The sequence below is a fragment of the Pipistrellus hanaki genome (genome assembly GCF_964339955.1).
Source record: "Pipistrellus hanaki genome assembly, chromosome: 19".
NCBI lineage: Eukaryota > Metazoa > Chordata > Mammalia > Chiroptera > Vespertilionidae > Pipistrellus > Pipistrellus hanaki.
Window position 1 is genome coordinate 7,823,713 of NC_140521.1, and position 26,914 is coordinate 7,850,626.

Sequence of the window (26,914 nt, forward strand, 5' to 3'; positions counted from 1 at the left end):
GAACGCTCCACGAGGGCAGTGGATCTTTCCCACTTGGTTCATCATCCCCCTACCCTCACTCAGGGCCTAGGACAGTGTTGGCATTCAGTAGACGGTCCATCAATACAGAATGAACTCTAGGTCTCAGCCTGCTTTTTCCTGCAGACTTTGAGCTACCTTGTTCCAAGAGGAAAACGGGCCTCAGGAACCGCCCAGAGGTTGACCTCAGGCGACTCGACCGAGGAGTCCGAAGTCCTGGAGTAGGGCCATCGGAGCAGCTGAGGAGGGCGGAGGCGCCGGCCGCCGGAGCCCGGCGGGGCCCGGGGACCGGCGGCCCTTCCAGGAAGAGGCGCGGGCGCTCGCGGCTTCGCGCCAGGGACTGTGTGGGCGGCGCCGTCGGAGGAGAGTCACGTGACTCGCGCAGACACCGCCCACCCGTCGTGGGCGGGAGGGCTGGTTGGTGGGCGGGCACATGCAAATGAGCCGGAGGCGTCAGCCAATCGCGGCGCGCGCCGAGGGTCCGGGCTGCGGGGGGATCTGGGACGCTGGCTCGGGCGCAAGCTTGCGTCGCAGCCGCCCGTGATTTTGCTCGCGGTGGCGCTGCGTGCGTGCGGGCTGGGGCGGCCGCTGCTGGTCGCCCTCCTCTGCGTCCTCGGCGGCCGGCCGATCGCGTCAGGCCAGACCCGCGCGCGAAGGACAGGCGGCGGCGGCTGCCGGAGGCGGAGGCGGAGGTGCGGCGGGAGGGTGTGGGGGCCGCTGCCTCCGCTGGCGCCCGGGCCGGCCCGCGCCTTTGCAGCGTGCTCCATGCATCCGGAGGCCGCCCCGCCCCCGAGCAACAACAGTCCCGAGCTTCCCCTCAGCGGCTGCAGCACCACCAGCGGCAGCCACCGGAGCCGCCGCCGGAGCGGGGACGGGGAGCCCCCAGGGTCGCCGCCGCCGCCGCCGCCCGCCGTCACCTACCCGGACTGGATCAGCCAGAGTTACTCCGAGGTGATGAGCCTCAACGAGCACTCGATGCAGGCGCTGTCCTGGCGCAAGCTCTACTTGAGTCGCGCCAAGCTCAAAGCCTCCAGCCGGACTTCGGCTCTGCTCTCCGGCTTCGCCATGGTGAGCGCGGGCCGCCCTGCCCTGCCCTGCCCTGCCCCCTCTCCCCTGCCCTGGCGGCTCCCGCCCGCCCGCAGCCCGGACGACGGGGCCCACGGGGCGGCGGTCCGGGCGGGTGAGGGTGAGAGGAAGGCTGTCGTGGACGGGAGGTGAGGTGGCGGCAAGGGACACCTGATGTGGGCGATCGGGCGTCCTGCAAATGTCCAGAGTTGGGGCTGGGGGCTCAGGTGCCTTTAGATGGGCAAGTTGGATGCAGCAAGGAGGGGGAAGCAGCAGGATCCTCGAAGTAGGTCTGCAAGAGCACCCACCGTCCCGCATCTGTGGGAGGGGGTGGGGAGGAGCGGAAAGGAAGGGCAGCAGGCGTCTGGTCTCCTTGGGAGCAGGTGTCTGGAGGTGGGGAGAAGGAGACGAACCCCCGAGTTCTCTCGTTCTTCACCCCCGCCTCACCTTCTCACTTTCTCGCCCGTCCTTACACTTGAGGCCAGAGGTATTGGCCACGTTCTTTTCTCACCTCGTTAGTGAAGGGGATTTCCTGGCACCCTTACTCCTACCGCCTTTGCCTAGAGCCTCGGGCGGGGGTTTGACAGCCACTCCGCCGCTCTCAGTTTCTTCTCCAGCAACTTGCCCCTGAGTCACTGGGTGGCTGTGTGGGAGGAGGGAGGGAAATGTTCCCGTGAATGGGCTCTTTCTGGACTTCGGGGGTAGGCATGCACCGTTCTCCTCTCCCCGTGCAGGGCTGCGTTGTAGTGAGAAAGGGGTGGGGTAGGTGAAGCCGCTGGCCGGGCAGAGAGGTGGCCCCTGGGATGCCTTCTGGCCTGGAATCTTGGAATCTCCCAGGGCTGGGTGCTGCCGAACACTTCTTGATTATCTGCCTGCATGCATAGGGGTTCCCCCCCCCCCCCCCACACACACACACAGCGGAGCCGCTGCTGCTTGTCCGAGAGTGAGCTCAGCCTTTAGCCTTGAGGGAGGGAGTGGCTGCGCCCTTTGTGTTTTCTCGGGAAGGGAGTGTGTCTGGTACTCTCCCAGCGTTCTGCAAAACAAGTGGGCCACGACCGTGGAGCCTGAACTTTTAGAAGCTCTGATCTGGGCACAGGGCGCAGCCAGCCCCGGTGCAACGGCCCGTGATGAGGGTGGGAAGAGGTCTCTGAGCTCCGCCACTTGCTGCCTGTGTGACCTCAAGCATCTCCCTCTCTTGATTTCTGAGTTGGTGCACGAAGGAGCCACTCAAGTTTCTCTGACTTCACTTGATTTTAGCGAAGGCCGAGAAGCGATGTAGTTTCTCTGACTTTTAAGAATTAATTGAAGGAGAAGGAGAGAGAAAGGGAGAGGGAGGGAGAGAACGTATAAGGGAGTGGCACTCTATTTTTTAGTTTAGGCTGATGTGATGAAATTCTTCTTTATCAGTGCCAGATTCCAGGAGACTAGTCTCTGCCTTTGCCTGAAGATTGTAAGAAGAGCCGACATTTGCCAAGCACTCACTATGTCCATGGCATTGTGTGGGGTTCCCTCACTTCTACACTAACTCCTTCACCACCCTTTGAGGTGACTTTGTCATGGGACTTCCCACGGCCATTCAGCCAGTCTGCTGGCGGGGGATTTGAACCCAGGTTGGCTGGCACCCAGAACTCTCTTGGGCACTTTTGTCATTTGTGTGTATGGAGCTCTGATTAATGCCCAGTCAGGTATAGAACCAGACCTCCTAGAGAATGAGAAACAGAGCAGGCCATTTTTATTTTTAAAGTTTGTGTGTGTGTATAAGTGTGTGTTTACTGATTTGAGAAAGAGAGAAACATCAATTTTGTTGTTCCATTTATGCTTTTGTTGGTTGCTTCTTGTAAGTGCCCTGACGGGATTGAACCCAAGTATCGGGACCACATTCTAACCAACTGAGCTACTCGGCTAGGGCCAGAAAAGGATTTTTTTTTTTTAAGCAAAATAGACTTTTACAGTTTTGGGGAAGGGAGTGACACCAGCGATTATCAGCTCTTTCCGGTAGTGCTCTGAAGATAGTGGGATTCCTGTTCCCCTTTTTCTTGCGGTCATAAATTCACAGTTGCCCAGGCCCCTTTCCCACTCCAGGAAAAGTGAGGATCAATGGGTGATAGATAACTCTCCCGCCTTCTCCAGTGCTTTCTTCCTCTCAAGGGAGCAGGCTTTCCAAACAAATGTCACCTCCCTCTTCCTCTTACTAAAAACTGCGGGGGAAGTAGGAGGCAGGGTCAGGCAGTGGCATTGGGTGGGCCTTGGCTCACCCAGACTATCTCTTGGGGACCTTTATTTTCCCAGGTCTGGGAGGCAAAGACTTCCTGGCTCTGTTGGTGGAATTTCCCCCCCCCAAGTTCTGCCAGCAGGAAAGGGCTGAATCCCATGACAGCCTCCATTCTGGGGGAGCAGTGACCAGAGGGTAACTGTGTTTGCCATGTGCCTGGAAATCTATGGCAGAGATGGGATTGGGATGGCAAAAAAAAGCACTCAGCAGGGCAAGTCTGCCTGCACCCCACCTCCACCACAGACACCCCGCCTTGTGAGGGAGCCTCTGAGGGGAAGGGGTGCCACACAGCCTAGCACCATGGAAACATCGTGAGTGAGTTTCCTGGACTACTCTCCCTTTCCTGTGAGTCAGCACTATCAACTGCCTGCCCCCCTCGGGCTTCCTTCCTAGAGACCTGGACAAGTAGAGGAGCTACTGTGACCTTTGGTCCCCAGGGATAGAGCTATCAGGGGTGCCAGGCTCACCGAGTCTCCAGGTTGAGATGGAGGGATTGAGAGACCTCCCCCCTCCCCAGTGGGTGGGAGGGCCTGGCCAGGTGTCCTCCTGTGCTGGGGAGGTAGGCCGGACAGGCCATGGGACCTCAGACAAGCGGCTTTCCTCTTTGGGGCCCGTTTTCTCTTATGTATAGACGGAGCACATTCCTCTCCCTGCCACTTGCCTGAGGGTCCATTACATGCCAGATTGAAGAATTTTCAGCATCTGATGATGTGATGATGTATGTACATCTTAACTGGACCCTCTAGTCTGCAGACGAGATTCCCGCTCCTGATGGCATTTCTAGAAAGAACAGGCCTTGTCTGAGCTCAGCATCCAGACTCTGCCCAAGGGGGCCTGGATGTAGCGCAGGATCCGCATCCTGCAGGTGCTCTGGAGCCACAGGCACCCACAGGGGCTGTGATTCAGGCCATCTGTGCCTCGGTTTATCTCTCAGGGAGAGGCTGCCAGCCTCGGCCCGGCTCCGTCACTTAAAGGATTGTGGCGAGCACACGTGGCAATCTTGGTTTTGCGGGGAGGGCAGGCTGTAACGTTAGCCTAAGCAGAAGATAATTGGGAAGGTCAGCCTGCTGCCGTAAACAAAATGCTTTCCACGACCTGGGATCAATTATTTTTGGATTATCTTCCTCCTCAGGTTCTCTGCCCGCCAGCACCCTTTTGTTCCCAGGTTCCAGAATGGGTTCAGAAGTTGCTTGGAATTTCTGTGAAAATGAGTTGGGAGGTGGGGCTCAAATCATAAGACAGGGAGCCTCTTCGACATGTTCAGAATCCAGGGGGCATGGAGATGAGTAAGAAATTACTATCCCTTCTCATAGTGCTCATTACTAGTAGCGATCATTGCTATGGTTGCTTAGGCTCTTGTAAGAGGCCTGACCTTGTGCTAAGTATTGTACTAGTACCATGTCTGTGGTCTTCACACAGCCTAGGGAAGGTTGAATGGCTTGCCTGAGGTTACCTGGCCGATAAGCTGCAGAAGCTTGTGTCCGTGGTGTAGTGTCATTGCTATGGGACTCAAAGTAAGAACCAGCCATCTTAGGTTCAAATCCCAGCTCTTCCACTTAACGACTGTGAGATCCTGGGGAAGTCACTTAATGTCTCTGGGCCTCAGTTTCCTCCTCTGTAAAATGGGGGTAGTGGTACCGTGTTTCCCCGAAAATAAGACATCCTTCGAAAATAAGACCTAGCGCATGGAAAGATAAGACATCCCCTGAAAATAAGATCTCGCACAACTTTGGGAGAAAAAATTAATATAAGACACTGTCTTATTTTCGGGGAAACAGGGTAGTACCAACCTCATGGGGTGGGGTGAGGAGTCACTAAATTAGTACACTTAAAGTGGTTTGATTGAACAGAGTTTTCGACTTTATGATGGTGCAAAATAATTTGATATGGATAACAAATTACATGAGGTATTCAACACTTTGTTATAAAATAGGCTTTGCATTAGATGATATTGTCCAATTCTGAGCACGTGTATGGTAGGCTAGTCTAAGCTATGATGTTCGGTAGGTTAAGTGTATTAAATGCAGTTTTTGATTTGTGATATTTTCAACTTGAAATTGACTTATTGGGATGTAATCCCATTGTAAGTTGAGGAGCATCTGTATCTGCAAATCACTTAGAATATATCTGGCCCGGGTACCCAGGAATCTTGCTCACCCTTGTTCTCCTGGTGTTGGGACTGCTTTTACTAGGATAACTGTTTTTGGAAGAATGTAATACCAGCTAAACCTTGAGGGTGGCTTGGGGAAGAACACTCTGATCGGAGAAAGTGTTACAGGGTCTCGGGGCAAGGCAGAGCTGGAGTTGGTGTGTGGAAAGTAGTAGAGGAAGCCCTAGCCGGTTTGGTTCCGTGGATAGAGCGTCGGGCTGTGGACTGAAAGGTCCCAGGTGTGATTCCCGTCAGGGGCACATGCCTGGGTTGTGGGCTCAATCCCCAGTAGGGGGCATGCAAGAGGCAGCCAATCATTGATTCTCTCTCATCATTCATGTTTCTATCTCTCCCTCTCCCTTCCTCTCTAAAATCAATAAAAAAATATATTTAAGAAAAAAAAAGAAAGGAAGAAAATAGTAGAGAAAGGTGAATTTGGCTATGTAAGATGGTGCAGGATCTTAACTGGCTACTTAGAGAGTTTGAACTCTAGTATAGGCAATAGGGAGCCATAGAAGGTTTTGGAGCAGAAGAGTTACAGGGTGAATTCTAGAATAATGTTGATGATATTACTATTTGCTGAACACCAGCCATGTGCCTGGACCTTTCTCTTTGGTCTTATTTAATCCTCAGAACAGCTTTAAATCTATGTAGGTAGGAAAACGAAGGCTCATAGAGCTTATGATCACCCAGCTAGTAAAATTCAAACCCTGATCTTTCTGTTCAGCTACACTCTCTCTACATCCCTCTAGCTAGCTGATAACTGGGCCATTGAAGTCTTCCAGATGTCCGGTTCTGCACTCCGGGCTGTGTGTAAATGGAATTTTGCTGAATGCCCGGAGGGGGTGATGTGCCCTGCCTAGCTAAGAAGCCTTTTATAAAAGTTTACAAGTGCCTGTGGCACATTTCTGGAATTTTCAGTAGTTGTCTGTTTTGACCTCTGCTGGCTAGTTCCTGGGTCCAGGCCTGGTGAAGGACTCTAGGGTTCCCAAGGGGGGCGCTATGAAAATCAGTGCGGAAGTGGAAGGACTTGGAGAAATAGAACTGAGAAAGTTTAAACAAAAGGCAGCTGTTTTCTCTCTGGTGGGACTTCTGCTCTCCAGAAGGGATGTCTCAACCTGATAGGAACACGAGCTTTTCTTCAGAGGAGACTCTCCTGGGACTATGATTGGACAGCCCTCTTTGGTTTAACCCAGGAGTCGGCCAACTTTTTCTATAAAGGGCCAGATAGTAAATATTTTTGACTTTACAGGCCATGCAATCTCAGTGGTACCTACTGAATTCTGCCATTTTAGCTTAGTTGATAGTAAATGAATGGGTGTGCCTGCCAATAAAACTTTATTTTCAAAAATTGTAGTCTACAGGCCACAGTTTGCCATCTCCTGGTCTCAGTGATGGTCTCCAAGTTTTTAGTTCACACTTTGCTCAAAAAATTGCAGGTTTGGCTCAGTGGATAGAGCATTGGCCTGCGGACTGAGGGGTCCCAGGTTCAATTCCAGTCAAGGGCATGTACCTTGGTTGCAGCTGATCGATGTTTCTTTTTCCATTGATGCTTCTAGCTCTCTATCCCTCTCCCTTCCTCTCTGTAAAAAAAATCAATAAAAAATATTTTTTAAAAATTGTTAGTACTAGCCCCAGTAGGTTTGGCTCAGTGGATAGAGCATCGGCCTGTGGACTGAAGGGTCCCAGGTTTGATTCTGGTCAAGGGTTCATGCCTGGGTTGTGGGCTCGATTCCCAGGAGGGGGCATACAGGAAGCAACCAATCAATGACTCTCTGACATCATTGATATTTCTATCACTCTCTCCCTCCCTCTCTGAAATAAGAAAATATGTATATTTTTAAAAATTGTTAGTACTAGCCTCAGTATTCATATGCTTATGTATATACATATGTTTATGTGTGTTACATCTTATGTGTGATACGCATTCTAATAAAGCATACATAAAAATACAATGTTGAAGTTGAAAGGAATGAGCTAAGTAAGAAGTTTATTAGAAGTTCTGAGATGGTCTTCTGGTTCCCAGTGGGTTACATAGACTAGTCTGTCAGACACACTGGGTTAAAATACCTGAAGGTCAGGTCTTGCCTCCTTTTATTTCTTCACCATTCTTTACCTGAAGCATCTAAAGGGGCAGGCCCAGTGCTGGGTGCTGGAGGCACAGAGATAAATAGAGGGGAGTGGAGGAAACATGGTGTGTCATTACATCTTCAGGCCATGCTCAGTAAAGTGTGGTGCTGGAGGCGCATTGATGAGGGATGCTTATCACGGCCTGAAAATACGTATTTGCCCAAATGCTCGGTGCCTGTCTTCCTCCCTGGGGAAGGGAATTGGCTCCTTGACTTCCTGCTTTCTTTCCAGCAGAGCCGTAAGACCTTCCAGGCACATCGTAGGTTCTCAAGAAATGTTCCCATGAATGAATGAACGGCCCTGTCCTCACCTGGGAGGCCATGGAATAGTGGTGACATGGAAGGTAAAACCTGAAGCAGTCGGAATTAGCTAGATGAAAGAGAACGTCAGGGCCTCTTCTCTCCCCCGAATCCCCCAATCTGTGGTTTATGGCATAAATTTAGTGAGTTGCAAGCAGCATTCCCCCCCCCCCCCTTTTTTTTTTTTAATGGAATGAAATAGAAAGTAGCAGCATGCACCCTGTGTTGTAAGAATAGACCTTGCTGGGGCTTTTAGGGATGTATTGTTTGTTGGAACTTCAGTTTCTGTTATAAATGTGTGTGTTTCTATTTATAGAAACACTTGGGAGTTCTGGAGGTGGTGGTCAGAAGAGTTTGTAAACTGCTGGACTGGACCTCAGCTTGCTCTCTCTCTCTTTTTTTCTTTTTTTTCTCAGCCCTCTCTTAATAGATGGTTTGCATCTGAGGTGGGACCGGCAGGCTCAGACAGCTCCGAGTGAGCCTGGGTGACTGTGGCTTGGCAGCTTTCTTGTTCCAGGCTGCAGCCACCCACCCTCCTCAAAGTGAGAGAAGCCCAGGCCTGGAAAAGGAGTGTCCTGTGTCCTGGCTGTGGGCGCTAGGGTCAGCCAGGCGTAGGAGGGCTGCCTCGGAATGGCCTGGACTGCCAGGCGCCGGGTGGCCAGGGTCTCTATGGAGCCTAGCCAGAGTGAGGAGAGGTGGTTGGTATTCAGGCATAGGAGCAGACTCTGGCAAAGCCAACCAGGCCCTACCTTCCAGAATCACATGACCCTCTTGGCTCATGCTTGAAAACTGGCATCTCAGTGTCCCGATCCCACATGTGTGGGGAGTCCATGGACCACTGTGAGGTGGGGCTGGCCGTCTCTCACCCTTCCACTCCGTTCCGGAGCCCTGTGGCCAAGTTCAAACAGGCCCGGGACTGGATGGGAGCTGTTTATTTTGGGTTAACTCGCCCAGCGCTCCATCTATAATTACCTTATGAAGCTGCTTGCAATCTGATCTATCGCTGCTCCGGACTCATCCGGGGCCCTGGGAGTCTCCTGCCAGGTTCATGAGGCCCCTGTGATTTTTACGCTCCCTTCGCATGAGGAGATTTCCCAGGCGGGAAGCATCCTGGAAAAAGCAGTGGCTTGATTCCTGTGAACATTTTCCATGCCAAACGTTCCTTTATGCAGCCCCGGGGCACAGAACTCGATCCCCGCTGTGGGAACGATCCAGACAGCCAGCCTGCGAGGTCGAAGTTCCAGGAATTGTAGGGTCCGGCAAAGGTGATGGGGTTTCTTCCGGAGCAGGGCCTCGGGCCCCTTCCTCTTCCTCCGAGGGCCCAGTGTCACAGACTGAGCCTCCCAGCCTCTCCTTGGCCCACGAACGGGAAGCGGGGCGGGGAGGGCTAGCCAGTTCTGGTGTCCCCGGGCCAGCTGTGTCTGCATCCAGCCCTGAGGCCTGGGGTTGTTGCAGATGATCTACAGAGGGTGGTCTCTGTCCTGCTGGTGTGGCCATTTGTCCGGGTGTGGTTTGGGACTCACTTTCTGCTGTGCCCAGAGATTGTAGCTGGGGCACACAAGGCCCACAATGGGAGTCCTGCCCTCTCCCACCCCACGGGGTAGAACATTGGCATGTGGGGTCAGCTCTCTCCAGCCTGAGCCCAGGGTGTCCAGGGACTATTTCTCTCCCACTGCAAGCCAGGCAGTTTTCTTTATAACTGAGATTGATTGAGCACCTCCTGTGGGCTGGCCCTGTGTTAAATACTTATATTTAATAAGTAAACTCATTTAATCCTTAGTCTTAGTCCTCCTGGGCTGTTAAAACAAAATACCACAGGCTTGCCGAAGCCGGTTTGGCTCAGTGGTAGAGCGTTGGTCTGCAGACTGAAAGGTCCCAGGTTCGATTCCGGTCAAGGGCATGTGCATTGGTTGCGGGCACATCCCCAGTAGGGGGTGTGCAAGAGGCAGCGGGTCGATGTTTCTCTCTCATCGACGTTTCTAGCTCTCTATCTCTCTCCCTTCCTCTCTGTGAAATATCAATAAAATTTTAAAAAAAGATTTAAAAGAATATCACAGGCTGGGTGGCTTATAAACAACCTACATGTATTTCTCACAGCTCTAAAGTCCAAAATCAGGGCCCTTGTAAATTCGATATTCCTGGTTCATGGACACCATCTTCTCACTGTGCCCTCACATGGTGGAAGGCCAGGGAGTCTCCGAAGCCTCTTTTGTAAGGGCACTAACCCATCCTGGGGCTCCACCTCCTAACATCATCACATTAGGGGTTTGGGTTGCAACGTATGAATTTAGAGGGGATGATGTAAACATTCAGTCTATAGCAGCCTAACCCTATGAGGGAAATGCTCCCGTGACTCCCTTTCCACAAGGCTTTCATAAGGATGTTGCCAATAATCATTGACACCTTATTAAGCTTATTATATGCCAGGTCTTCTAAGAACAAGTGGAAGGGCCAATTCACTCTTAATGGCTATATACTCAGGGGGATATCAAGTACGGGAGCATGACTTGTATATACCACCACCCTCTTATGCCCCCAGGGTCCAGCTCAGGGCCTGATGACCTCATGGGTCTGGACATTTCCAGTGAGTGAAGAAGTAGCCAGTGGACCTGGGGCAGCCAAGCAGCAGGCTCTCCTGCTTGTCCCTTCTCTGGTTTCAGATGCCGGGGCAGCAGGCAAAAAGAGGAAGAGGAAGTGCTGGGGGTGGGGAGGTGGCAAGAGGCACCCTCTGCTGGAGGGTGCGTGCCCCCCTTTTCCCATGTGGGCAACCCTGGGGACAGAGGCCACGCAGCCTCCGGAAGTGGCCTTTAATTCGCCGTGCCCTGGTGGCCTGCTCCGATGCCCCATAGCCCTCAACCACATGTACTAAAATTTCAGGGTTGACATTAGGCCACCCATGGTCTTAAAAACGACCAAAATCCTAATGGCACTGCCCCAGCTTTATAGGAACTTGAAACCTTTTATAAGCTCCTGCACTGAAAAGTTCATACAGTCCTCCCTTGTGGGAATTACAGAGCGAGGATCTATGAATCCCACTGAGTTTGTCTGAAAAGTCCTACGGATATATAAACCTGGGCCTTCTAAGGAGGGTGTCCACTTCCGTCACCAGCTTCTTGAAGGGGCTGGACCCCAGGTGGCCTCTGGATTGTACATCCTCCCAGAGCTGGAGGAGAGAAACCTCAGAGGATTTCTTACAGAGACAGTGGGTTTGGGGGTGACGCTTCTAAACCAAGGCCCAGAAAATTGGAGGAACTTGCCAGAGTCACAGCCTAATAAAAGGTAGAGAGTCAGGGTTCAAAGGCAGTCTGCTTGGCTGCAGAGCCTGTGCCCCTAACCACTGCCCCACCCTGCCTTTCCGGGCCCCAGGAAGTGTTTAGAGGAACAAGACATGAAAGCAAAGTAGGCCAGGCATTACAAGCAGAAGAAGAGCTGGAGGGGAAGGAGGAGCCCACTACACTCCCCAGGAGTAAGGAAAGGTCAGGGCAGGCTGGGGTGGGGCTGGTGGACACATTTTAGCATCAGACACACACACACCCCCCCTCTGAGCCTGGTACGTACGTAGTGGACACCTCACGAAGGGTCACTGTCCTTAGTGGTATTGCCATTGGTGCTCACTGCTCCAGGCCCGGCAGGCAGGCCCTGGCCGTGTGCCCAGCACCTGCTGCTCCCGGCTCGGATCTAATGAGCTGGCTCCTTTACTTGGGGGTGATTTGCAAGGTCCAGGTGAAAAGCTGCAGGTGGCAGACCCAGAACATGCCCCCGGTGACCCAAGATCCATAGGTCTCCAGGAACTGGGCAGTAGCTAGTGCGTCAGCCTTGGAGCCCTGAGCTGGGGCCTGGGGTGTAGATGGCCCCAGGGCTGTCGCACTGCACCCCACTAGAGCCCGCCTCTTCTGGGAAGCCTCCCGTGGTTCCTGGTTGGTTGGTGCACTGCATTCTCAGAAAGGGCCTGGGCATGGCCTGGGAGGGCCTTCATCTCCATCCTCACCCGTCTGCTTGAGAATGGGAGTGTGGGGCCAAGAGGGAAGGTGGGGGGGCGGGGTGCTTTTTATTTTTATTATTTCAATGCAAATTTTTTATCATAGTAAGATATGCATAAAACCATTTTAACCTTTTGTGGTGGTTGGTTTTTAATACCTGGCTGGGTGGTAAGACCAGCAGTTGCCATTTGGGAGGCGTTTGCTATGGGAGCTCTCGTTTAATTGTTAAAAATAATCCTGTGAATTAATATGATGTTCCTGTTGTACAAATTAGAAAGTTGAGGCTCAGAGATTCAGGGACTTTTCCAAGGGCATGTAGCTATTGGTAGATTCAAATCCTGGCGGCCTGGGCTCCAAGCCTTTCTTTTCTTTTTAAAAAAAAATATATTTTATTGATTTTTTACAGAGAGGAAGGAAGAGGGAGAGAGAGTTAGAAACATCAATAAGCTGCCTCCTGCACACCCCCTACTGGGGATGTGCCCGCATTCAAGATACATGCCCTTGACTGGAATCAAACTTGGGACCCTTGAGTCCGAAAGCCTACGCTCTGTCCACTGAGCCAAACTGGCCAGGGCATAAGCCAGCTTTTTATTATTATTATTATTATTATTATTTATTTTTTTTATGTTTTATTTATTTATTTATTTATTTATTTCCGAGAGGAAGGGAGAGGGATAGAGAATTAGAAACATTGATGAGAGAAACATCAATCAGCTGCCTCCTGCACACCTCCTACTGGGGATGTGCCCACAACCAAGGTACATGCCCTTGACCGGAATCAAACCTGGGACCTTTCAGTCCACAGGCTGAAGCTTTATCCACTGAGACAAACTGGCTACGGCTAAGCCTGCTTTCTTTACCTGTACTTTCTGCCCAGGTGGATGGGTCTTATGATCTCCATTATACAAATGTGGAAACTGAGGCTCAGAGAGGCCTAGTGCCTTTCCCAGGGCCGCAGGGTTTGACAGGAGGAAAGCCTCGGTGGGCCGTGACTATCCTGGTGCTCAGCCTGCCTCTCCCCTACCCTCAGGTGGCGATGGTGGAGGTGCAGCTGGATGCTGACCATGACTACCCGCCGGGACTGCTCATCGCCTTCAGTGCCTGCACGACGGTGCTAGTGGCCGTGCACCTGTTTGCGCTGATGATCAGCACCTGCATCCTGCCCAACATCGAGGCAGTGAGCAACGTGCACAACCTCAACTCCGTCAAGGAGTCACCCCACGAGCGCATGCATCGCCACATCGAGCTGGCCTGGGCCTTCTCCACTGTCATCGGCACGCTGCTCTTCCTGGCTGAGGTGGTGCTGCTCTGCTGGGTCAAGTTCTTGCCCCTCAAGAGGCAGCCGGGCCAGCCCCGGCCCACTAATAAGCCCCCAGGCGGCTCCAATGACAGCAGTGGTGGCACGGGCGGCATCACCCCAGGCCAGGCCGCCGCCATCGCCTCAACCACCATCATGGTCCCCTTCGGCCTGGTCTTCATTGTGTTTGCTGTCCACTTCTACCGCTCACTGGTCAGCCATAAGACGGACCGACAGTTCCAGGAGCTCAACGAGCTGGCTGAGTTCGCCCGCTTGCAGGACCAGCTGGACCACAGAGGAGACCACCCCCTGACACCAGGCAGCCACTATGCCTAAGCCCTCCCGGGCCTGGGCACTTCCTAGCTTTGGCCTTATGCCCTTCCCCATGACCTTGTTCTGCCCCAGCCTCAAGGGCAGCCTGCATAGGGTGCGAGCTTTCGTCAGGGGACAGAAGTGGAGGGAAGAAGCTCTTTTTTTAAAAGAGGAATTACTGCACTTTGAAACTTTCCTCTAGGAGAAGAAGCCCTTCCTGTTCTTCCAGCTCCAGGTTCGCCTCCTGTCAGGAGGCCACCCATGGGAGCCAGAGCCAGGACAAATGCTCCCTTTGTCCCTCCTCCCCGCCCATGCCAGTGCCATCTGGATGCTTCCTGTCCTTTCTGTCGTGACCTCCCCCTCCCTGTTCAGCGTCGAGTGTGTGCGAGTGTGTGTGAACACATAAATATACTCATAAGGGATGCCTCTCGTGTCTGTGTTTGTTGGGCCTGGGCTGCCTGGTGTCATTTCTCCTGGTGCTCCAATCAGGTGAGCCTCTAAACAGATTATTTTTTTTTCTTCAACATTTTGAGAAATTTTAAACCTACCAAAAAGTTGATTGAACAGTAACTGAAATATATATATGCGGTCAGTCCTTGTTGTTCTCAGTTCTGTTCTGTAAAATCACCGCGAACGCTGAGTGAGCGGGTACTGAACCACCGCTTCTCTGGGAAATATGGGCCTGGGTTCCTGCGAGCCTCTGGTCACAATATTTTTTTGTCAACTGGTTTTATGTATGTTTCTATCTAAAGACATTTTACTGAATATATATTGTTGACTTTATTGACATTGAATTCAGGCCAACAGAAGCATCACTCGTTGAAGCATGAATGACGCTTACACCTGACACAGGTAGGTAAGGCCCGTCACAGCCTTCCTGCACTCAGGGACGCTATGCTTGAGAACCACTTTAAGTGGTGAAATCAACAAAAAAACCTGGCACTCAGTAGACCATGAGAGCTGAAACAAGGCAGAGGGTTTCCTTACTCCACCTCAGTAAGTAGGCAGGTTCACAAATACAGAAATGGTGAAATGACGAGAGTCGCTGTGTTTTTGCCCTTGAGCCATATGCGTTGATTGCAGATACGGTGACCCTTCATGCTTAAATACTTCCTCCTAAAACCAAGGATATTATCTCCTACATGACCACACAATTCAGGAAACCTGACGTTGATGCCATACAACCTAATGGAACCTTCGTGTTCACTTTCCCACTTGTCTCAATCATGTCCTTTCTAGCAGTGGTTTTTACATCCAGGATCAGGGTGTTACATGTAGTTGGAACAGCCTCTCTTTGTCCTTGAGACACGGACAGTTTTGAAACGACCAGATCTGTTGTTTGAAGAATGTTGCCTCAGTCTGTTTTTTCTGGTATTTTTGTCATTTTTACAATCGGGTTGTGCATTTGGGCAGGCGTATTTGTCTCCCTTTTGCAGATGACAAAATTGGTGCCCCAAGAGGTTAAGTAATTGGTCAGAATTCGAAGCTGGGAGGTCTTGGGCATCCCCATGGGCGGATTCTGACTTTGCTTAAGAAGTGAGGAGATCGGCAGTAGCACCGGCCTCACCTTTTTGTCGAGCAGTGACGAGCAGAGGTGAGTTGTAGTCACCCTCTTCCTCAGGACCTGTTTGCCACAGTCCCCACTGCTCCCTCTTTTCCCACACCAGGCCATCTTCATCTGCGCTACCTGCCTGGCCTCCACGGGTCTTTGCATTTGAGGGCTCTGTCTCAGAAAGTGGTTTTACAAATACAGAGTGCTCTGACTAAAGTGAAAGTTGGTTGGGGGAAAGGGTGGCCCTAGTTCTTGTCCTGTGCAGACTTGAACTTGGCCAGCAGCAGCTTTGTGGGCTGAGCGGGGAAGGATGACTGTAGTCTTGTTTTTTTTCCTAAACTTGCCTGAACTCAAGAATCACCAGATTTGGCTTGTAAAATGCAGATACCCAAGTCCATCCCTAGGTGTGTCTGATTCTGTATTTTTAACTCCAGGCAATTTATGGAAATGCTGGTAGGAACACAGTCTCTTTGATTTCAATTTTATTCATATTTTGAATAGATAATACATTCACATGATTCCAGATACACAGTGAAATGTTTCCCTTCCCTGTTCCCAGGTTCCCAAGTCTACCCAGAGATAATGACTATATATATTAGAGGCCCAGTACACAAAATTTGTGCATGAAGAGGAAGGGGGGCCAGGTGTCCCCCAATCCAACCTGTGCCCTCTCGCAGCCTGGGACCCCTCACTCCTTACTGCCCACCCGCTCTCTGCTCCTTAGCGCTGTTGAGGAGGAGGAAGAGGCTCTGGCCACTGCGCTTGCCAGCCATGAGCCTGGCTTCTGGGTGAGCTGCTCTCCTATGGGAGTGCACTGAACACCAGGGGGCAGCTCCTGCGTAGAGCGTCTGCCCCCTGGTGGTCAGTGCGCATCATAATGACTGGTGGTTCTGCTGTTCAGTCCATTTGCATGTTAGGGTTTTATTATATAGGATTTTTTTAAATTGACTTTAGAGAGGAAGGAAGGAGGGTGAGAGAGAAACATCAATGTAAGAGAGAAACATTGATTGGTTACCTCCCTACACACCTCGTCTGGGAGTTGAATAGTTGATCTTTTGGTACATGTCAGGATGCTCCACCGATTGAGCCACACCAGCCAGGGGGCAAGACAACCATTGTTGCCAATTCACTTTATTTCCCATGTAGAGAGAGTTATACATAAACCAGCACACACTTCTGCTTTTTCTGAAAAAAATGGTAGCCTGCACACTTCACCACTGTTCTTTACCTTAAGAGCAGATAGGCCTCTATTTAAGTACAATCAACTTAAACGTGGTGACTTGGAAACCTCCCTGGACCTCAGTTCCAACTCTAAAATGGCACGAATAGCCCTAGCTGGTTTGGCTCATTGGGTAGAGCGTCAGCCTGTGGACCAAAGGGTCCTGGGTTCAATTCCAGTCAAGGGCACATATCTTGGTTGCAGGTTCCTCCCCAGCCCAGGCCCTGATCAGGGCTCATGCAGGAGGCAACCAATCAATGTGTTTCTTTCACATCCATGTTTCTCTCTGTCTTTCCCTCTCTTCCACTCTCCCTATGAGGATTAACAACAACAACAAAAATGGCAATAATAGCAGGACACCTCACAGGTTGATGAGGGGTCATGGAAGAGCTGTCGGCATAGGACCTGGCACCCAAGTGGGTGCTCTCTGTTAATTCTGTGCCCCAAGGCTGCCAGGCTCAGCTTCCTGGCGTCAGAGGCACCATGCCTTGGGTCAGGCCACCCTGTTTATGATTTAGAGGCAGAGAGAAACTTGACAGTGTCAGTGAACATTTATTGAGCCTTTACTATGTGTCAGGTGCTTGGTGAGGCCTGTACATATATCATGGTATTTCGGGGCTACACTGTTGAGGATGGGCTGAGTCATTCTTTTGTAGAGTTTACACTGTAGCATGGTTAGCAGGATCCCCAGTCTCTACCCATTAAGTGCCAGTGGCATTCTTGCCAGTTCTCACAACCAAAAATGTCTTGGGACGTGCCAGATGTCCCCGGGGAAGGAGATGGGCTGCCTTACTTGATCTTCACAGTAACCACAACAGCCCTGGGGGGTGAGTACCGTTATTTCCCATATCAGAGAAGAGGAAACCTGGGGAATAGAGAGGTTGGGTGGTGTACCCAGGAACACACAGCTAATAAATCACGCTGGACTCACACCCAGGCAATCTGCCTGCAGAGCTCGTGTTCCTACTCATTATGTAAGAGTCTCTTATCGCGCAGGAATGTTGTCTAGATGAGTGATGCAAAGCCCTTCCCAGGTATCTGCTTCACAATTAACCTCAATACATGTTGTTCATTATGCTCACATCTGTTAGCAAATCCTCACAACACCCCTGTGAGATCTCCTAAGTCCCATTTTATAGCTGAAGCCTGGAGGTCCCTGGCTAAGGGTCACACATCCAGTAAGTCGGGAGTTCTTGGCCCCTGCTGCACATTGAAGCCACCTGGGGAAGCTTTTTGAAGGCCCAGGCCTTACCCCAGACAGATGAGAATGTGGCCTTCTATAGCTTTTAAAGCTCCCACAGGATCCTCAAGTCCAAGCCCCTGTGTTAGACGACGAAGCTGGGTCAGGTTTAACCCCAAATCTTAGTGACCAATGTGAACAGATGCAGGCTTTCTCTCTCCGGAGCATCTCAGAGCTCAGAGGCTGGGAGACACCTCTTCTCTCTCCCCTCTAGGGTCAACCCATGCAGGCCAGAGCCCTCTTCCCTCTTCTCTACCTGAAATCCCTCCTGGGGCTCTCCTGCCCCCCAAACCTCACATCACAGGCCCAGGCGAATGCCACCACGTACTCCTTTATTCTCCTGCACTCAGGGATAGCGGCCTAGAATAAAAGCTGTAACAAGAGGGCCCCCAAGGCCAGCTGGGGAGAGAAGCACTGGCCCCTATTGACAAAGGAGGATCCAGTGCTGGGAGGATGAGGTGCTCTCTGTGGATGCCAAAGGTGTGCCCGGAGTCACCACTCACTCCTCCACCGGTTTGAGCAGTTGGATGATGCGGACTTGATTTTCTCCTGAAGCTCTGAGAGTCTCTGCAGGGGCGAAGGCGGGGTGGGAGCTGGTGTTTCAAAGACACTGTACCAGTGCCCTCTCCTCAAACCTAATACCCACAGCAGGAGGGGCAAGGACTGGATGGACCCACTGGACAAGCAGAGGTCTGGGGCAAAAGAAGTCCTCCAAGCAGCATTCCTCCCAGTAAGCCCAGGGTACAAATGGGAGGATTTGGGCAGGACTGGAATGGACTGGGCTTCAATGAAATGGGTTTTGAAGGGGAGGAACCCCTCCCCCAAAGGAGACGCCAGGGGCTGCCTGACCCACATAGAGGGTGACCTGTGTGCCCACCCTCTCACCTGGTATCGGTCTCCTTGTTCTTCTTCTTTTTATTAAAAAAAAAAAAAAGATGTTTTTATGGATTTCAGAAAGAGGAAGGGAGAGGGAGAGAAACATTAGTGATGAGAATCATTGATCAGCTGCCTCCTGCACACGCCCTAATGGGGATCGAGCCTGCAACCCAACCCCGGGCATGTGCTTGGATTGGGGAATCTAACCGTGACCTCTTGGTTCCTGCTTCACTGGGCTCCTCTTTCTTCTTGACCATGGCCAAGGCTTCCTCCAGCACACCGTCGGGATCTACAACTTCGACCTGGGGGAAAACAGCAGGGATGGGTTTGAGGAGCACGGAAGTCCCGGAGTGCCAGTTTTCTGAGGCGCCGCCTGCTTTTGGGGGTGCTGTCTGCCTGGTGAGGTGCTACCTGCCTCCCTGGAGATACCCTGACTGAAAACAAAACCTTGTCTGTTCCCTGGTTGGACTGGGCCGGATCAGACCAGGTTGGGTGTGGTAGGAGGCGGTGGAGCTGTTTGTCTCTGTCTCTGTCTGGGTGTGGTCACAGGGCACTGAGGAGAGCTGCCCACCTGAGGAATGGGGAACTGGGTAGGCTCCGGAGCCTCATCTCGGCCGAAGTCAGTCATGGTGCCACACTTGGCTATGTTGTCCACCCAGAAGCCTTCAAATAGCTGACCGTGGTCCAGGTGGAAGAATCGCCCCGGCCCGTTCTTCAGACCTCCCTGCCAGTAGCCCTCATAGCGGTTCCCGTTCTCTGGGAGAAAGGGCAGAGCAGGCCTGGCTGGCCTTCTGCCACTCCAGGCCAGGCACCAGGCCCACCAGGAAGCCAGAACAAAACTAAGTTGATTAGAATGATCTGGGCTGGTAGATGGGGTGGGGTCTGGGACAACTGACCTATAAACATCAGACCTGTTTCACATCTTGCCTCCACTACTTACTTGAACAAGCCACATGGTTTCCTACTTATAATATATATATATATATATATATATATATATATATATATATATATATATATATATATATATATATATATTGCTATAATATGAATCGGTAGTGTTTTTTTGCAGCACTTACTCTGTACCTGGTTCCTTGCCTGTTTCTGACGTCACTCCTCCCAAACAATGCTATGAAGGATGAAGGACTCCATTTTACAGATGGAGCTTGCAAAGCTCAAGGAGTTTGACTGACTTGCTCAAGGTCACAGAGCTAGGAAGTGACAGAGGCAAGACTTAAAACCAAGGCCTGTCCATCCCAGGAGTCCATGTTCTTCATGGGGAGTCAATTCAGCTTCTCATCTGATGGTGGTGAATTTAAGGGGAATTCCTTTAGCACTTTTGCATGTCACAACTGCATGACCTTGACCTAGTAACTTTAACCTCTCTGTGCCTCCTTTTATTTGTAGAGTCAGGATAAGAGCACCTGTTGTTATAGAATCGTGGCGAAAATTGAATTATTTCAGTACCGTACAGGTGTAGCTATGATTGTTATGAACATCAGAAAATGTCTTAATTGCTCGTATTTATTGTTAGGCTCTCCTTTTAGAGTATTAAGCTCCCTGAGGGCAGGGATCTGGTCCTGTCATGCACCTTAATCCACACTGGAGTGGTGCTTTTGGGGTATTGCAGGGGCGTGGCCTGATGGGGTCTGGGTTACTCAGGACCCAGAGGAATGCGGCCCTGAGGGCAGGGGCGGGGCCTGGTGACCAGGTCGGGGCGTGGTCCTGTGGGCGTGGCCAGCAGGCCGTTGGGGCGGGGCGTTTCGGGGCGGGGCACTCACTCAGGCGCTGCATGCCCTCCCCGTCCGGCTTGTCGTTCCACCATTGGCCCTCGTAGATGTCACCATTGCTGTAGTACATGCGGCCCCACCCGCAGCGCTGGTCGCTACACCACTCACCTTCGTAGTACTCGTTGGGTCCGTAAAACTGGATCCCATAGCCCTGAAAGCACAGGGTGTCCCTGTTCACGACGCCCCGCGCCATCCTCCCTGGCACCCAAACCACCACGCACCTGGGCTTCTTCCTTCCTTGCTCTCTGGGCCCTACATCCCGTCTGGAAAAATCACTCCAGGCTGTCCATGTCCCTCTGTCCCTCTGCTACCGCCTTTATGCAGCCCCACGGTCCTTTCTCCCCTCCCCACTCTCCCCTTCCTCCACTCTCCCATCCTCCCTGCCCTCGTGAATCCAACATACAGCAACTAGGAGGATCTCTCCATCTCCCATCTGATTATCTTTGCCCCAACTCTGACTTGATCCCATTCAAAGTCACAGATGCCTCTGAACATCAGATCAAAGCCATGGATTTTCCTCCCAATGAAAATGAGTATCAACACCATACTCAGCATTCAATCACAGGAGCGTGGCCTTCCTGCATGCAGATCACATCTGAGGAGGCTGGGTTAAGCCTCCCTCCAAATCCTGATCGAGGCCCACCCCTTCCTGCCTCCCCTTACTCCCACCCCTGTGGGCACACACACCTTGCTGACATATCCTTCCTTTCGTTACTTCTGCCTCCTTTGCTACTTCCCCTTCTCCTTTATTTCTCCCTGGTTAACTCTTTGCTTTTTTATTTATTTATTTTGTGTGTGTGTGTGTGTGTGTGTGTGTGTGTGTGTGAATTCCAACAGGGAAGCCTCCTGTGAATGCTCCATGATGTTCCTCTGGACTCTATCGGATAGAGTCTATCCTAACGCTTCTCTCATCACTGGCCAGTAAACAATTTGAAAGCAGAGGTCAAGAAATCCTGGGCTCCACCACTTGCCAGCAGTATGACCCTGAGCAAGGCACTTCACCTCTGAGCTTGTTTCCTCATCAGGAAAATAAGGATGATGATGATGATGATGATGATGATGATGATGATGAACATGATGTGAGAGTTAGCTCAAGTATAATATCATTTTCCAGGATTGCAGTAGCAGTTGTGCAATAGTAATAATATATTTTTATCTGTTTCCATGGCCTCTGGTGAGGATATTGATGTTTATGGTGAGAACATGCCTCTGGCTCACTTCTACCCCTGGGAAGTGGGACCTTCCTCTCTTGTCAGGTGACTAAGGGTGTGACCTCAGCTTTCTTGCTCCCACTCTTCCTACCCTCTTCTTATCCTGGCCCAACAGAAGGGGGATTCTCAGAAAGGGCCGTCCAGGGAAAAGAAAGCCAGGAAATGAGTCGGGGAGAAGAAGGAGGAGAGTTCTTCAGGCTATGGGCTGGCTTCTTGCAGCCACAGGATTTCACAGGCTCCTCCCTGGGTCTCTCCTCCGCCTTCCTGTTTCCTGGGTTTTGTTCTGAGAACCCGTAAGGATTCCCCCACCCCTTCCTTCTCCTACCGACACAGTACCCCTTTTCCTCCTCAAATCCATCCACCCCCTATTCTCCCAGGCCTCTCTGGCTCTTCCCCCTACACACACACACACACACACACACACACACACACACACACACGGAACATGCTTTCAGCCTGGCCCACATCCCAGGGCATGATGGGAACCACTCACCGATTTCTTATCGCCTTTCCACCAGCCCGAATATACTTTCCTGTACTTTCCTTTCTCTTTGTCAGGACGGCTGAGGGTGCCATAGCCATCTCGCTTCCCAAACTTCCAGTCCCCCTCATAGATGGTCCCTTTCTTCTTCCAGATCTGTGTTCCTTTTCCTGGTGACATACAGATGGGCCAACACTGCAGACACGGCCATCATGAGGGTGGGGGGCAGTTGGCTGGGTCTGCCTGGGCCTCATGTGCCCCTAGACTTGGTGGTTCTGGGGGACTGGGACAGGGTCTGTGCCTCGTCTCTAGACCACCAGCGCCCATAAAAACCCCCAGAAAGTTCCATTTCTATAATACAAACGTTGGTTCTCCAGCCCTTTGCCTTGAAGCCAGATTGACATAGCAAACCCCAAGTAACAACTGGGTTTTGTGAACCAAAAGGGGCTACCTTGGCAAGCGTGGCAAATTCCATAGCTAGAAGTAACCGCAAGGGATGTTTCAATCATTAAAAAAAAATTTTTTAAAAATCAGCCCTAGCCGGTTGGGCTCAGTGGATAGAGCATCGGCCTGTGGATTGAAAGGTCCCAGGTTCGATTCCGGTCAAGGGCATGTACCTTGATTGCGAGCACATTCCTGGTAGGGGGTGTGCAGGAGGCAGCTGGTCGATGTTTCTCTCTCATCAATGTTTCTAGCTCTCTCTCCCTCTCCCTTCCTCTCTCTATAAAAAAATCAATAAAATATATTTAAAATAAATAAATAAAATAAAATATCAAAATTATCTTCAGAACCCGATATGGGGCAAGACAACTACAACGTTCTTCATTATTATCTTTGCCCACATACCTCTGTAAACTATGCATGTGAAATATTAACTCTCCTGTAACCACCAATGTAAAAAAAAAAAAAAAAAAAAAAAGTATGTATTTCTCTATTTTACTTTTTATCCAGTTTTAGAGATTTCCCTGCTTTGCTTTCTCCTTAATCTGCCACCTGTGGATTTCATGTGCCCACCTTATGTCTTCTCCTTTGATTCTAACATCTAAAATAGCTGCAAAACAACTGTTCTCAGGAGCATTATCTCAATTCCTTGAGATTTTGCTTCCAGGACTAACCTCAAAATGCTTGTCTCAAAATAAACTTTAAAAACCTTTCTTAGGGTTTGGGATTTAAAAAAAAAATGTTTTTTATTGGTGTTAGAGAGAAAGGGAGAGAGAGAAAATAATAGAAACATTGATGAGAAAGATCAATTGGCTGCCTCCTGCACGCCCCTTTCTGGGCATGTGCCTTGTCTGGGATGGAGCCTGCAACCTCCTGGTGTATGGTCGATGCTCAACCACTGAACCACACTGGCTGGACAGATTTGGGATTTTTTTCATGGACAGTTTCTGGAACATGTTCTGCACATTTCACTAGTTCCCCTGAACACACCTGGAGACCCATCTTCTACTACTCCAACCCCTTCTGTGTCCTCCACTCCCATCCTTCAGACTGCCCTCCAACTGCGATGGCCTCCATACTGTTCCTGGAACCCACCAGGTACACTTCTGTCTCCAGACCTTTGCACCTGCTTGTTCCCTGGCCTGGAATTTTCTTCCCCAAATATCCGCTCATTCCCTATCTCCTGCAAGTCTTTGCTCAAATCTCATTTTCTTAATGAGGCCTACCCATACTATCCCATTTAAAATTACAAGCCTTGCCAAAACTGGTTTGGCTCAGTGGATAGAGCGTCGGTGTGCGGACTGAAAGGTCCCGGATTCAATTCTGGTCAAGGGCATGTACCTTGGTTGTGGCACATCCCCAGTGGGCGGTGTGCAAGAGGCAGCTGGTCAGTGTTTCTCTCTCAATCGAGGTTTCTAACTCTCTGTCCCTCTCAATTCCTCTGTGTAAAATCAATAAAATATATTTTAAAAAATAATTTAAAAATAAAATAAAATTACAAGCCTTGCCGAAACCGGTTTGGCTCAGTGGATAGAGCATCAGCCTGCAGACTGAAGGGTCCTGGGTTCGATTCCCAGTCAGGGCACATGCCCAGTTGTGGGCTCCATGATCCCCAGCAGGGGATGTGCAGGAGGCAGCCGATGGAGATGGATGATGTTTCTCATCCATATTTCTATCTCTCTATCCCTCTCTCTTCCTATATCTGTAAAAACCAATAAAAAAAAACTTATTTTAAAAATAAAATTATAAGCCTCTTCATACACCCTTTCCCTTTTGCACAGACCTTGGGTTCCATGCTTGATAGATGTCATCTCTTATCTTCACAGATAAGCTTTATTTCCATTTTACAGGTAGGGGAACTGAGGCCCTGAATGGGTTGGTGGTCACTCAAGGTCATAGTTGGTGGAACTAAGATTCTCACCCAGGTTTATGGACTCCACCTCATTCAATGCAGGTAAGGGGGAGAAAATAGGGGTTAAGAATCTGGAATTGCAAGACTGGAATGAAAAGTCATGCCACTTTTTAAAATGAAAACTTTTTCTTTTTTTTTTTTTTTTTGCCTTCAGGTCTTCATTTGTATCACAGGACTCCTGTGCCCCCCCTGCTGGTTAGACCCAGAGCCCAATGCAGTTAACGTCTGAGCCCCAGCTACTTGAGGGAAGGGAGGGGTCCTCCTTTACCACCTGTTGCTCAGAATCCACATCAGGGCTGAGTTTGAAGACCAGCATGCCAACTGCAAGCTGATTTCCGGCCTCTGCCTTTTCCTCCCGCTAGCCAGCCAGCCGAAGGCTTAGCCCAGGAGGGTGGGACAGAGCTGGTGACTCCTGAGCCCCAGCTGTGCCTGGGGCTGATGTCTCCAGACTGCTTTGGGCGGCCCTACTGGTCCCTGAGACTTTCTCGCAGCTGAAGTCAGGGCTGAGTTCCTTTCCATGTGGAGGTCCCTGGCTGGTCCAGGTCAGCATTCACCCCGTGGAGGAGCCTCAGGGACATATCTCGTGTCCTCCATGAGTTCTGCACCCCATTTCCTTGGCTCAGACCCCCCACCTGAGCCCCTGGAGGTCCCCTACTCACCATGTTTCATGTTGTCCTTCCACTCGCCCACGTAGCGGTCACCATTGACAGCATGGACCTGGTGTCTCAGGCCATTCTTCTGGGCCTTTTGGTCCCATTCCTTCCACGGGGGCTGGGACTTGGGTGGGCACTTGGAGATAGGCATGTTGGCTGCTTCGGCGGGGCCAGAGGGCGCTGGCACAGAGGGTGAGGGACATCAGGGGCTCAGAGTGCCTCCAGCTCTGCCAGGGCTCTGGGGCTTTCCCGGGAGGCACTGTCTGAGCTCAAGTCGGGTGACTCATGTGTGTCCTGAGTCCCTGGGGCAGGTGAGTTGCCCTCGGAGGGGATTCTTTTGTGCTGGACTGACCCTCGGCTGTCTCCTCCCTTGCTTCTCCAGGGACCCCCCTGGAGGGAGGGGGAGGTTCGAGGGGGAGGGGGTCTGATGGCACAATTACTTGGGAACCAGGGAAACCAGTCGAGCAGTTGCGTTTGTGATGACGTCGGAAAGAAGCTGCCCCGGGGCCGGAGGTGACGGTCACATATTTCATACCCAGCATGACCAGTCCACATGCTGGCCCTTAAGGCTAGAAACTTGGCCTGGGAAGACTAGGGGACCGTCCAGAGACACCGCCCGGCACCCCCTGCGTCCTCTGCCCCGGCGCTCACCTGCCCGGCGGCGGCGGAGCCTGGACCCGGGGTCCCCCCTGGGCGGGATGGGGTGTCACCGCCTCCGCCTCAATCGCAGTTGGCAGAGCGCGCTGCGGGGTCCCGGGTCCCAGGCCCCGGCCAGGGTCGCTATGGCAACGCGGGGCTACAGCACAGCCCGCCGGCAGGCACCGCCCCTTCCTGCCGGGCCGCGCGAGGGGGGCGGGGCGGGTCCTCCGCGGCCGGGAGGGGAGTCCTGGGGTCCCGGGGAAGTGGGGTGCCGGCAGGTGCACCCGCCTGGTGGCCGAAGGGGTGCAGGGGCGGGAGGAGGGAGCCTGCCCCTCTCCTGCCTGGGGTTCCCAGGGCAAATGCAAGGCCGGAAACAGGCAGGAAAGGGTTAAAGGCGGCTCTGCCAAGATACAGTGGCAAAACCAAGGCCACACGGGTTCTTTTTCTTTTTAAAATATATTTTATTGATTCTTTATACAGAGGAAGGGAGAGAGAGAGAGAGTTAGAAACATCAATGAGAGAAACACCGACCAGCTGCCTCCTGCACACCCCCTACTGGGGATGTGCCCGCAATCAAGGGGCATGCCCCCTTGGCCGGAATCGAACCTGGGACTCTATCCACTGAGCCAAACCAGTTTTGGCGCCACACGGGTTCTTAGTCTTGTGGGGGTTTGCTAGCCGCCTCTGAGAGTCCGAGGAAGGTTTTATACCCCCTCTAACCCTGGAAGATGCGTACATGTTACTTGGACACAGGTAGGCCCGAGTCAACTCAGCTCACATCTTTTTCCTGTCTCTCCGCCACACACACACACACACACACACACACACACACACACACACACACCCCGCCCCAGTCACTCAGAGCAGAAGCCAGAGCCCTAGTGAAAGCCCTGCTTCATCTGCCCACCTCCCTCCCTGTCCTCTCTGACTTTGTCCCCTACTCAGTGCCCCCTTTCCCTCTGCTCCTGCCCTACACACACTTGCTTCCTGGAACATCGCCCCTGGCATGTTCCCGCCTCAGGGCCTTTGCCTCCTCTGTGCCCTCAGCCAAGACTTCTTTTCCTCCCGATAGCAGCCTGCTAGGGGCCGAGCGGCTTCTTCTTCCACCTGCAGCTCTGAGCCCCTGCAGCCGCTCCTCTGTTCCGGCAAAGAACTGGACGCGTCTGGAAACTGACACCCGTGCTGCGTGTCCCATAGACAGGGATTGGTTGACACTTGAGTCTGAAGGCCCCGACTTCAAGACTGGTTGAACTTGGGTGTAATTTTTTCTTTTTGTGATTTGTTTTTTGTTTATTGTGAATATATATATATATATATACATCCATTTTAATTATTTTTAAGGGTAAAGGCTCAGTGGTATTAAGTATATCCACAATAG

At 51.6% G+C, this 26,914-nt stretch overlaps 2 protein-coding genes across 14 annotated transcripts; one reads left to right on the forward strand and one right to left on the reverse strand.

Moving 5' to 3' along the window:
- Window positions 1–520: 520 nt before the first annotated feature.
- On the forward strand, window positions 521–13,944 carry LOC311613766 (calcium release-activated calcium channel protein 1). Its single transcript, XM_084868092.1, has 2 exons — window positions 521–1,086; window positions 12,944–13,944. The coding sequence occupies exons 1-2, from the start codon at window positions 784–786 to the stop codon at window positions 13,544–13,546; spliced, it is 906 nt and encodes a 301-aa protein (XP_084724218.1). The 5' UTR covers window positions 521–783; the 3' UTR covers window positions 13,547–13,944.
- A 2,738-nt stretch (window positions 13,945–16,682) lies between these two features.
- Window positions 16,683–25,721, reverse strand: MORN3 (MORN repeat containing 3). 13 transcript variants are annotated; one of them, XM_084868061.1, is made up of 8 exons: window positions 25,549–25,721; window positions 24,904–25,077; window positions 21,904–22,061; window positions 20,191–20,350; window positions 18,981–19,165; window positions 18,617–18,711; window positions 18,419–18,441; window positions 16,683–18,100 (listed from the first exon to the last, which is right to left on the reverse strand). In XM_084868061.1, exons 2-8 carry the CDS (start codon window positions 25,046–25,048, stop codon window positions 18,033–18,035), a joined length of 834 nt encoding a protein of 277 aa, XP_084724187.1. In that variant the 5' UTR covers window positions 25,049–25,077; window positions 25,549–25,721; the 3' UTR covers window positions 16,683–18,032. The 13 variants fall into 13 exon arrangements, with proteins under 13 accessions (XP_084724187.1, XP_084724186.1, XP_084724185.1 ...); XM_084868060.1 differs by having other exon boundaries at window positions 18,419–18,444; XM_084868059.1 differs by having other exon boundaries at window positions 18,419–18,444; window positions 20,308–20,350; window positions 25,338–25,721.
- Between the last annotated feature and the right edge of the window lie 1,193 nt (window positions 25,722–26,914).

Coding starts and splice junctions, on each gene's coding strand:
- LOC311613766 (XM_084868092.1), top strand. CDS start 784: ATGCATCCGGAGGCCGCCCCGCCCCCGAGCAACAACAGTCCCGAGCTT. Junction 1,087..12,943: donor TGCTCTCCGGCTTCGCCATG/GTGAGCGCGGGC, acceptor CCCTACCCTCAG/GTGGCGATGGTGGAGGTGCA.
- MORN3 (XM_084868057.1), bottom strand. CDS start 25,452: ATGTGGACTGGTCATGCTGGGTATGAAATATGTGACCGTCACCTCCGG. Junction 25,078..25,337: donor CTGGTTTCCCTGGTTCCCAA/GTAATTGTGCCA, acceptor CCTCTGTGCCAG/CGCCCTCTGGCCCCGCCGAA. Junction 18,712..18,980: donor CCCAGTTCCCCATTCCTCAG/GTGGGCAGCTCT, acceptor GTTTTCCCCCAG/GTCGAAGTTGTAGATCCCGA.